This window comes from Corvus moneduloides, chromosome 9 (assembly GCF_009650955.1).
Source record: "Corvus moneduloides isolate bCorMon1 chromosome 9, bCorMon1.pri, whole genome shotgun sequence".
NCBI classification, from domain to species: domain Eukaryota; kingdom Metazoa; phylum Chordata; class Aves; order Passeriformes; family Corvidae; genus Corvus; species Corvus moneduloides.
The window spans coordinates 23,228,465-23,240,472 of NC_045484.1; the positions used below are offsets into that span (position 1 = coordinate 23,228,465).

A 12,008-nucleotide genomic window follows, 5' to 3' on the forward strand; every position below is an offset into this window, starting at 1 on the left:
ATCTGCTCCTGCTGGAGCTCTTTCTCTTGTTTTAGTCAATTCACCGACTGAGATAGTCAAGTATGTGAGTGGATGGGCAGAAACATATTTTGTATGAGGATTACTTTTAATTTAGTCCAGGAAAGAACACAGTTAGTGGTCTGGTTCAACTTCACAAACTGGAAATACAGGGACATCTGGAAAGAACAAACCGTAATTCTAAACAACACTGATGAAATCGTTCTGCCCTCCCAATACAGAAGGCATGGATACAATAAGAAAGAACTCTTGGGGTACTAGAAGATACAAGGAAACTCCACAAAGCAATAAATTTGCATATCTGAGGTAGCTCTGACCTCAAGAACTTGCACATTTGGTGTCCTGAACTTCACAAAATCCAGGACTACAGGCTGGAGAACATTGCACAGGTACTATAAAGATTATGATAAGCAGCTATAAAGATTCGGGTAAGGAGTTCCAAACCTGAGGCTTGGTCTCCCGTACGGCAAGGGCACTGGTGGGAATAGGGAAGCTGCAAAGAACGTGTACTTTCAGACGGGGAAGGAGGAAGGATCGCCAGCACAGAGGCCTCACTGTTTCAGGGAGCACCACCCACCCACAGGGACAGGTGCGGCTTTTCCACAGAGAGCGAGAACAGGAAAATACGCCCAATCCCTGGCGGTGTAACAGGGACGGGGCCACGGCCGGGAAGCGCGAGGAGACCCCGGCTGGCCCGGGTTGGCTGAGCATGCTGGGACAGGGAGTCCCGTCTGGGGGGGCCGGCGCGGAGGGGAGGCCGCGGCGCACTACAACTCCCGGGGTGCTTTGCGCACCGCACAGTCTCCTAGGAGACGTGGCGATGCGCGCTGGGGGTCCCGCCAGGCCGGAACTACCGCTCCCGTGGTGCCCCGCGCGCCGCCGCCGCCGCCATGGAGCGGCGCGTGGCGGAGCGGCTCCGGGGCGCGCTGGGCCCGCTCGGCCTCGAGGCGCACGCCTTCAAGGTAATGACGTCACAGTGACGTCATCGGAGCGACGTCACTGCCCGCGGCGCTGCGGGAGCTGCGGGAGCTGCGGGGCGGGGAGCGGGTCCCGGGGCTGCCCAGGGCAGGGGGGTGCCGGGGGTCGCTGCCCCGGGGAGCTCGGGGCGCCCCTTGGCCGAGCGGGGGTCGGGAACGCCCCAGCGGAGCCGCCGCGGCCGGCGCGGGCCGATGCGCAGCGCGGGGTCCGGGCGGCCCGCCCGGGAGCGCGGGGCAAGGTGACCGGAGCGGCAGCAGCCGCTCAGGGCCGTGGTGCGGGCCCCTGACCGGTGGGGTCGCGGGAGTTACGTAATGACACATCTGGCCCAGCAGACGGCAAAGTCCTCTAGGCAAGCTTAAATTTTAATCTAAGTATGGAAGCACCTGTGTGTGGAAGTGCTGACCACCTCAGCCGCTCCTAAACGGCCTCTGACCTCTGTTCTGCGCATGGAAGGGGCCTCCCTGCAGCCTCTGCCGCTGTCCCCTGCTCAGCTGTAAACGCGCGGGCTCTTTCCTTGCCCGCCCCAGGGCAATCTGCAATAAATCAATCTGCAATATCGAATACAAATCAATCTGCAATAAACGTGCCCTTCCCTTGGGGAGTGTTGTATCTGTCACCTGAAATGTTTGTATTTCCTGCTATGATCTCGTTTGCATAAAAAGTACAAGGCAATGAGGTGATGAGAGAGGTAATGAGAGAAGTGCCTCCAGAATCTGGAAAATTTAATGCTAACACATTAAAACACATCAGCAGAATTCAGGGCAGAACCTGGATAAAAAGACTGTAGCTACCAGAGGGGAAACCTTTTAGCTCTGTAGCTCTCTCTAGTTATAATGCTGACACAGCCAGCCTTGGTGCACTGACTGATGCTCACTGGGAAACCAGCAAACCTTAGATTCACATCTCTTTAATTCCTTGTAACATCTCAGTTCAGCACCTTAAGAGCCACAAAACTGATTAAACTTAGAGGTTCATATAAGAATGTAAACATTTTAGTGAATCTAGTTTTTGTTGTGTGTTTCCAGATGAGCAGTCTGGCAGCCACTGCCACCTGCAGAGTCACTTTCAGAGCAATTTCACGGATTATTTAGAATAGCCAGTACATTTCATTTTCAGACTTAACCTTACATCACTTGGCATCTCTCTGAAGGTTAGACCTAGTCTTTGTGGCACCCCGGGAGAGTGGGAGTTGTCATAACCTATGGAAAGACTGGTGTTATTGTGCAGGGCATTAGGAGTGGGTTGAAGGGGGTTTTGGCCATTTCCTCCTGCACTTGGCAGTTGCAGGTCTGAGCCCTGTCCTCCTGGTCGTGCTTCCTGCTGCTCTGGCTTGATCTCTCATTTCTGGACTGTGTTACAACATGTCCAGTCCTGTAATCAAATATCCAAATGTGGCTGTCTCGTAATAAATGTGCTACTGGTAATGTTTTTGGGGGGTTTCAGCACTGCAAGAGCTTCACATCCTTCATTCCACACAAGTGTTTCCTGCAGAAGAAATAAAACATGTGACTTGTCACACAAAACAGAAGCACCAGTTTCTTTCTGGCCCAAGATAAGAAAAAGAAGCCTGTAAAAGCTTTATCTGAACCAAACAATCTGATTTGCATTGGCAAGACTGATTGCTCATACTTCCCTCTGGGTTTCTGAGCAGAGCTGAAAGAAGGGCAGACTGGAGCTGAATGCTGTGTGTGATTCTTATCTCACAGCTCACAGCACAGCTTCCCCAAACTGTGAATCCTGGTGTGCAAAACAACTTGGTTTGAAAGGAAGGCCCTGGGCAGGCTGCCTGTCTGAGTTGCAAATGAAGGGGGCTGCAGTTATTTCCACTTTTTTACATTCCTGCATATCCACTAGAGTGGTGTCTGTGTTCTAATGGAAATTTGTGTTTCTTTGCCAAAGGTTGGGTGGTACAATGCTGTTCTCCAGCCAGCCTTCCATCTCCCCTACCCGGATGACACACTGGCCTTCGTGGTCCTCAGCACTCCTTCCATGTTTGAGAAGGCCCTTAAGCCTTTTGTGAACAAAGAACGACTAAAAATAATCAGGGATCCTGTGGATCAGTGCATTTCCCATCATTTATCACGTGTGAAGGAGGTAAGAAGCCAAAATGCCGAGTCCCTTTAGTGTTGTGGCACATAACCAGGTGGGTTGAGCAGCAGACAAAGCCCTGCGGGCTCCTGCCCTGCTCTTTGGGAGAGTGAAGCATTATTCATGAAGGTGGGATTATCAGCAGGCTGTTGGCTGCTTTACTTGCATGTTCTGCCTCTGGATTACATCCTGCAGCTGTGAGGGAGCTCTCCAGGCACAGGCTGAATGCCCAGGGCCTCAAACCTGCTGATAGAATTCAGCAGCAGGATGTGGAAGTCTGCAGGCTTCACATGTGCCTGATTTTCTGCTATCCAGCAGTTCTGGGGTGACAAAGCTTTTTCCATGAGTCTGGGCTGATGTTTTCAAATTTTCCCAGAAATTCCCTGACCAGAGGGTGGATGTCATGTTTGATTATGAGATGCTGCCGAGCCGAAAGCCCAAGTTCCTGGCACAGACAGCTGCCCACGTTGCTGGAGCTGCATATTACTACCAAAGAAAGGATGTGAAGCTTGATCCTTGGGGGAAAAAGGTGGGGCAAAAACACGGTCTGGGAAGATCCACTAAGCTACAACCACTGAATTGTAAAACGATTGTTTGCTTACTAGTCACTAGTTCATCTTGCAGGAAATTACAAAGTTCAGAGCACATACAGGTCCATAAAGTGTTTCAGGTGGTAACTGGAAGCTTCCAAGAATCTTCAATGTGGTAGGGAGATGTACATGGAGAGAAATATCTTGATCTGTTAAACCTACTTGGATAGAAGAATAAATGGCAGTGTAAGGGAAAAACTATTGCTTGGAGCATTGGGAAGGGGGGGGGAAATGCACTGTGGTTAATTTCTGTGTTAGATTTTCAGAAAGGAACCTCTCCCCACATTCCAGGGAGGTGCATGTGGGCACAGGAAAATGGGAATGAAATGCAGTGCTTCGAGCCACAAGTTCAGGAGGGAGTTTTCCCTTCTGCTCTGTACAGCACTCCAACAGAGGGCTGGGAGTGTGAGAAGCATCTGCTGCTTTGAACTCTAACCTTTATTAGACACAAAGTGAGGCAGCCTAGATATATTTTTTTTTTCTTCCAGAAGATCTTTGGCGTGTGTATCCACCCCAAGTATGGTGGCTGGTTTGCCATCCGGGGTCTCCTCCTCTTCCCAGACATTCAGGTGCCGTTCCTGGAACAGCCCTCCCCTGTTGACTGTGTGAGCACGGAGGAGAAAAGGATTGAGTTGCTGGAGCAGTTCAATTTCCACTGGCAGGACGGCCGCTACAGGGACATCATTGAAGTGAAGGAAAGGTACTCGGAGGAGCAAAAAGCCTATTTTGCCACTCCTCCAGCCGAGAGATTCCGGCTGCTGGGGCTCTCACAGGAAGCGCAGAGAATCACATTTCACTGAGTAACCGGCTCGGTGTAGGGCAGAGGGCAGCAAAGGGTAACTTATGAGCACCGTCTTTTCCCGGTGCCGAGGAGGAGGAGGAGGAGGATGGTTATGTTGATACAGAGATGGCAAATCCGAGCAGCCTCAATGCGAACATCAGCTTCCCAGAGGGAGGGGCACTGCTCCGTGGTCTGGGGGGAAGTGGGAGCCGTCCGTTCTGTGCTGTTGCTGATAAGGGGTGTTTTTTGGGGAGCCCAGTAAGATGCCAATAAGCCTTTGGTGGGAATAGTTCAGACACCCTGGAAACTTAAAAACCCGTGCTGCTCATTAGAGAAGTCACTTTTGTTCTCAAGAATTTTCTTTCTCAATATTCTGGTTTTATTCTTTACCAGTGTAAAGAAAGTTCAATCATTGTATTACTAAGTTTGGTTTTGTCTAAACTCGGGGCAGGTACCTTTTAGATGTATCCATCATTTTATTGTCCTGTGTCATGACTCTCCCTAGGAAATAGATGTCCAGTCTTTTCAGTCTTGCCTAGGTCACACTTAAGCATTTATCCATTTATAGAGCAGTTGACTGGAGTATTTGGAAAGGTGCTGAGTAGTGTCTATATGAATAGAGTTTTTACTCATGTTAAGATAACTGGCTAAAAAAGACAACTCTTGTGGCCTTTTTTACGGTAGACCATGTTTGTGTTTAAAGTATTTTTCAGTGCCAGCACACAGCACACCCCCCCCAGTTACTGCCACAGCTTCCTGGTGTGCTTTCTGTGTGGGGAAGATTGTAAACCTGCACACATGTAAAAGCCATGGCACAAAGCCTTGTCACATGCACAGGCAAACAAGCAGAGAAAAAAAGAAAATATTAATAACGTGCCCGTTACTTACATTGCTGGATAAAACATGTTCAGACAGAAATACAACATTTTTTACCTGACTTTGTCCTGTTATATTTGTTCAGAGGCTACAACAGCACTGGAAATCAGGACTTAATTTATCTTTGGGCAATTTGAGGCTCAGGACTTGTTAAAATAATATTATACATGAAAATAATATTTTTCGGGAGTTGTTTTACTAGACAACTTACTAGTTTACTAGTGCAATGCTGCAAGTGGACAAGCACTTTTTTCCTTTTGATGGTATCAACACGTGATGAAGAAATACTCACTTTGCAGAACTGAGCCCTTTCTTTTTATGTTGGGATTCTTCACACCTTTTGGAGACTCCAACATGGTGGTTGCCTTCACAATAAGTTGCTGCTTGATACAGTTTCTCACAGTTTCTACAGTAACTCATTGTAATCCAGATTCAGGATAACAAGTTTGCTTCCCTGTAAACAGAGTAGTGAGTGTGTGATCACTGGGTTTGTTCACTGCATTTGCTGTTACAGAAAAGTCTTTGTTGCTTTCCATGCTTTGTTCACCTCTGACTAAGGCAGACACCTGACTTAGTGTGTGATAGAGGTATTGTGATTTTTAATTTAAGTGAAAGAATGAAATTTGTTTAAATTCTGTTCTTTTGTTATGGAATTGCTTACGGTTGAAATTTGTTTGATGTTTCAGAACTTTCCAAATGAACTGTAATTTAACAGGGGCTTGAGCTAATGGCTCATATTAGTAACAAAATACTGATTCTCTTAGAAGAATAAATATAGATTGGAATCATCTATCTTTTTACATTACAATTTAAAGTACAAAATATTTTGATTTTTTGGCATTGATTTCTTACAAATATTTAATATTTTGTATTAATTTATTAAACAGGTAACTATAGCCATGCATTTCAATTTCTGTAATTTATTTCTCTTCAAATGGTATTTTGGTTAATAAAATATCCAAAGTTGTAAGTAAACCTCAGTACTGAGTGTTTTTATTTAAACAATGCAGTTCTTAACTTGTGGAGAACTCAAAATGTTTAAATGAGAATCAGTCATGGTGTTTTTAATATCCTGAAAAGAGTGAGCTACCTAAGAGACACATAGTCCAGTATCTGAAAACTAAGGAAAAAATTGGTTATCTTAGCAGAAGTTGGCAAACTATTATCACAGGCCTATCTGGGATATAAAAAATAAAACATACAGCACAGTATGAGTAAGTCCAGTAAAGGTTTATCTTTCCCAGGTCATTATAGCAAGCACATGACAGTGCACTTTTCATTTCTTCCTCTGTTCTTACAGTAACAAAAGTTCCAGGTGTCCAGTGAGACATAACTGAAGGACTTTCCCTCAGTAGCATTAAAATAATATCTGTAAGTACTGGAATTTTTACTGGTTAAAACCTATTAGTGAACACAGATCCGTGTTCCTTGTGCTTCTGGGAATACAGTTGTGTCAGGCAGAACAGAGTACAAATATTCAGCAATATCCATTCCTACACTACAGTGATTTTGGAGTGACTTGGATTGGGCATTACTTTCCTTCTCTTAGCCAGGTCACTGAGATCCACAGCTGCAGTGAGCAGTTTTCTCCCCTTGCTGGTTGGAATATAATGGCCTTTGTCTTATAAAACTGCAGTTTGAGAACCTGTTTGACTTAGCTCACTATTGGGACAAGACCAGACATGGTGAGGAATGGATCATCCTTGGATCCTGAGGCATTGTGAAGGCATTCTTAGTTTCAGCAGTTGCAAATGTCAAACAAGTAATTGCAAATACTTGAATAGATTTACTAGTTCAAGTATTGCATTTTACATTTTTGGGCACGTTTTTCTCTAGATCCTAATTTTTAAACATTTATTAAAGACTCTTTTCCTCAGTATAACCAGTAGGGTGAGTATTCAAGAGCTGAACAGGAAAAATAAAAGAAATTAAAAGCTACTTGAATTTAAATTCAGTTTTAGCAACAAGGTATTCAGTATATTTCAAGCTAATAAAATAGTTTATGGAGAATTAACAAATTTGTTATATTTTCATGCATTTACCATTTTTACTCTCCTTCAGTTACATTTTCCCTTTTTTTACTTCATTAACCTTAAAATAACAGAAATTTTCATAAAAATTAAAGATTTGACAGACAATACCAATTAAATACAAAGCACAATCTAACCTGGTGACCAGCAGCCATCAGGGTTGTTGCTCAGAAAAACACCTGAGAAAACACTGCTGGGGGTTTTTGGTATCAGTTAAATCAATTACATCTCAGTGGTGCAAAAATAAGCACTAAAGTCTCTTTGTGGTATAAAAAAAGAGTGTGGCAAACTTAATTTCTGATACTGACTTATTTCCTTCTCCCATAAAAAGAATGGCTTGTAACAATCCTGTCTTCCCCTGAACTATGGAAAACTAAAGATGTTTTGCTGTCTAAATCAGTGCTGGTGTGTCAGACAAAAATAGCCAGTGTTAGAGAGCAGTGAGCTCTTCTGGTTTGTTGTTTTGATGGGGGTTTTAAAGGTTGGCCTGGGTTTTTTTCTATATTTTGGTTTGTGGGTTTTTTTAGGGCTAGGTTGCCCTCCTCTGGATCAGAAGCATAGTTTTACTCATTCAGTATAATATTCATGGTCTTTTATTCAGTTGTGACCAAAATTATTGTTGGTGTAGCTGCTATTTGACACAGGTTATATTTCTAAAAATGCACATTGATTTGAATTAAAATGGAATTAAAAACCCCCGAGGTTTTTAAAAAAAACCCCTGATGTATTTCTAAGAACAAGATAGTGGCAGGTACTGATCAGTGCCAGTGTGGTTATCAGCACTCTTTCTTAAGCCCCATGTAAAAAGTGTATTTAATAAATTAGCTTTGAATACTGACTTAAGCAGTAGCAGTTCAAAACTCTTCCTCTGAGGGAAGTGGTTTTGCTGTTCACTGCAGCAGAGAAACAGCTGCACCTCTGCAGGCTGAACTTCCACAGATTCATCTACCAAAATAGACAAATGTATTCAGGAGAGGGTTTTTGCTGTTAAGTTGGCTTCCTGTGCTATCATATATCCTGTGACAGATCATCCATCACGTTTCCTTCAGAAAACAGAACAGGGCATTTGCCCTCTAGGTTTTCAAGGAGGAAACAGAGAGCACCAAGGAACAGAAATGTGCTTTTCTTTTCCCTGTGTGACTGAAAAGAACCCAGAGAGATACTCACACTCCTTAGGAAATATGGTGGGAAATTTGAAAGAATTAAATATTTTATCATAAAATGAGCAGTAAGGTATTTTAGTGGAATGTTTAAAATCTCTCCAGTAATATACCAAAACCTGCAAAATGTGATTATATATGCATACAAATAATTGAAATGGCTACTATCATTCATTAATATTACACCTATAATTCTCATGTTATCTTTGTTGATGTTTGTACATAACTCAGTGAGAAAGCAATTTTACTTTTAATAACTGCATAAGGCTTTTTCCCCCAAACACTGAAAAGTTTCTGAAAATCAAACACATTTACACTAAGTTGCTTGGGGTTTTTTCCTCATGTAAAACACACCATGAGATAGGAAAATTCCTGTAAGTGAATTACAGAAGGGGTGGAGGGATTTTTCTGTGTTTCTTAAATTTATGCAGAATCATTGCTTCTTCTGTGAATGTATAAACTGTCTTATTCCTTTTAAAGGAATTAGTTTTAATTACATGTCATAACTTTTTTCCCAGCATTGTTCAGGCTAGTCTTCCTGAATCATTCACTGTTGCTTCAGTCCTCCAAAACGTAAAAGACAGCCTTATTTTTGTGAGAAGGGAATTTGATGAAACACATCAATTTTAGGTTACAATGTTTTATTAAGTGTAGATTGAAGACTTTTTTCCTTTCTAAACAAAGGATATTGGCTTCATTTGTCATTGCAGATACTTCAAAAATCTGCTGCTGTGGAATATGGAACATAAACCTACCGGGCTCAGTTTCAGAGGACAGTGCAACCTTAAAGACTTCACATATATTTAGTCACATATCTGTGCTCAAATGCTTTCTTGCAGAGAAACATTCTAAATTCTGACACGTGTCCCCATAATATGTACAGTGATTTAACTTTCAGGTGAAAGAGCCAAATTTCACATCGAAGTCCAAACCTTTCATCACTAGGTGTGGTGAGAATTGCTTCCCAGGCTCAGCTCTTGTTCAGGAACACTGCAAACAACTCACAGCCTGTTCTGCAGCCACGGGGTGTGCAGCACAGAGCTGTTGGTAATGCAGAGTTGTTTGACTGTACATTAAAGGCAAACTCCTGGTTTTTTATTTTCTAGGATTAAAAATAGAGCTACTATATTCATGAGCAAAAAATGCCTGCTATTTCTTTGATTTCCTGGCTCAATGTTCTTTTTGTATGTACCATTAAATTGTATTTTAAGAAAAAAGAGACAGTAATAGCTGTAACACACTTCTGAATTAATTGTCCAAGCATGCTGCATTCCACTACTCTGCACTTACCTCATTTCACCTTTTGCGAATTAGAACCAAGATATTTCTGGTTTAAATCCTCCATCTGTCTAACAACATACATCAGAATATACATTTGCAGACTGTCATGTAATACTGAACACTGAAAATTTCAGACTATTAATACAATAAACCCCATTATTTTTACATAGCTGTTGTGTTGATGTATAACATTACTAAAAGCTGCTTTCATGGGGCTTTTGCAAACATGCTTTCCTAACCAAAGGGTCATTTTGCAATACCTGTGAGATATAAAATACTTGGTTTTGTTCTTTGAACTGTATCGATTTGTTGGATAATCCAATAACATTTTCAACAAAGGCCTGATAAAAAGGCTGGAGTACTTGTTAAGAAAATAGTACTTTTAAAAATTGGTAACTTTTTATACTGTTTTTCAAAATTACTGAGAAACTCGCTTTGTAACAAAGTGATAATTCTTTAAACATGAATAGGTTTTTTTTCTTATAAGCATCTAAATATAAATATGGAGTTGTTAATTTTGAAATAAACTCATAGAAGTTGTACAAAATCTAGAGAAAGTTAGGTTCTGTATGTTGAATATTGAATGTCACATCCTGTGTATGCCAAGATGAACATATAATATATAGAATTTGTCTGATGCACAACTTTGTATTATACATACCAAAAAAATCCTGTTGCTTCTATATAAATGCTATTATCTGAAAACTTAATTGCAAATATCTGTCACAAGCATAAGGTAATAAAATTCCTTAATTTTAGATAATATGGGAGAACACAATGTGTGTGCATTGGGCTTGTGTGGCAAAGATTGGCAGCAGGGGGAGGTTAGAGGGGTGGCTTCAGTGAGAAGCTCCTCCAAGCTTCCACTGTTCCCAAGGGAGCCAATGCCAGCCAGCTCTGGCATAACAGAATTAAGAAGGGGGGGGGAACAATTGTGCAACAACCTGCAACTGGAGAGAGGAGTGGGCGAATGTGAGAGAAACAGCTGTGCAGACACCAAGGTCAGTGAAGGAGGGGAGGAGGTGCTCCAGAGCAGAGATTCCCCTGCAGCCTCATTATTTCTCATTATCCTACTCTGAGTTGGTTGGTAATAAATGAAACCAATTTCTCAAGCCTGTTTTGCCTGAGACAGTAACTGGTGATTGATCTCTCCCTGTCCTTACCTCGACCCAGGAGCCCTCCACTCTCTTTCCTCTACCCTGTCCAGCTGAGGAGTGGTTACATAAATCCCCAGGAACCACAGCAATCAGCTACAAATTAAGAGATCTAGGACAGAGACACAGATTTATTTCAGTTTCCCTTCACCTGACTATTCTAAGTTATCCTAAAGAACTGAATGAATAAAGGTTGTATTTATAATAAGCACCCAAACTAGGAAAATAGATGTGCAGTCACTCACACATTTTAAAAATATATCAAATACCACATCTATCCTTTCTGATTTGTATCTTCAGGGAAAATCCCACTGGCAGCTATCCATCCTGTCAAACTCAAGCACTGCTGATGGGTTTTTAGCTCACTAGAAAATATGCCACCTGTTGATTGTGAAAGCAAAAGCAGTTCATAATTGTAATGAAAATAAAATATGCATATTGGTATATGAAAAAAAGAAACCCCTTTAATAAATGAGAATTGTAGTTACTTGAATATCATAAAAATTACACCAGTCTAAGGTGTCACAATGTAAGGAGTGGGGAGGCCCCAAACACTTACTGGAGATTCCAAGCTACATCTGAATCAATATAGAGCTTAAACAAAGAAATAAACTTAGGCTCTTCTCTGTTTGAAGAAGTTTTGTGTTACCCATTTTTTGTGTGTCATGCTCTTGGAAATGTAAGTAATGTAAACATTAAAATGACAGCATGGCAAACCTTCCTGGGAATGACTCATGTGGCTGAAGAATAAAAAAAGCTGTTGAATTGGTTTCCACTGTCAATCATTTGGTGCAAGCATGTAATACAGTTCCTAATCCCCAGGGATTTTGTTTCTTGGCCGTTTCCAGTTTCCACAGTATCATCACTCACCTGTGACTGATGTTTAAGCAGGTACATTTTGGAGCTCTCAGTGTGGGAGCTCAAGGTGGGCAGCACACACAGGAAATTACAGCATAGAAGGGAACTCCTCACACCAGAGGAGTGGGATGAAGAAATGAAGACAAGGGGTGTTTCTACAGGACACTCCAATGCCCAAATGTGCTGTCAGGGCA

General features: G+C 42.4%; 1 protein-coding gene across 2 annotated transcripts; it reads left to right on the forward strand.

Annotated features, from left to right (window-relative positions):
• Positions 1–881: 881 nt before the first annotated feature.
• Positions 882–10,321, forward strand: MMACHC (metabolism of cobalamin associated C). Of its 2 annotated transcripts, XR_004241884.1 has the most exons (5): positions 882–980; positions 2,896–3,090; positions 3,461–3,613; positions 4,163–6,702; positions 9,232–10,321. XR_004241884.1 is itself a non-coding variant. In XM_032118571.1 (4 exons), the coding sequence occupies exons 1-4, from the start codon at positions 909–911 to the stop codon at positions 4,472–4,474; spliced, it is 732 nt and encodes a 243-aa protein (XP_031974462.1). In that variant the 5' UTR covers positions 882–908; the 3' UTR covers positions 4,475–10,321. The 2 variants fall into 2 exon arrangements, 1 of the variants encoding a protein (XP_031974462.1); XM_032118571.1 differs by having other exon boundaries at positions 4,163–10,321.
• Positions 10,322–12,008: the final 1,687 nt, after the last annotated feature.

Excerpts from the sequence above, each read along its gene's own strand:
- MMACHC (XM_032118571.1), top strand. The coding sequence starts at position 909 with ATGGAGCGGCGCGTGGCGGAGCGGCTCCGGGGCGCGCTGGGCCCGCTC. Across the intron at positions 981-2,895 it reads TCGAGGCGCACGCCTTCAAG|GTTGGGTGGTACAATGCTGT; the intron begins GTAATGACGTCA and ends TCTTTGCCAAAG. Across the intron at positions 3,091-3,460 it reads ATTTATCACGTGTGAAGGAG|AAATTCCCTGACCAGAGGGT; the intron begins GTAAGAAGCCAA and ends AAATTTTCCCAG.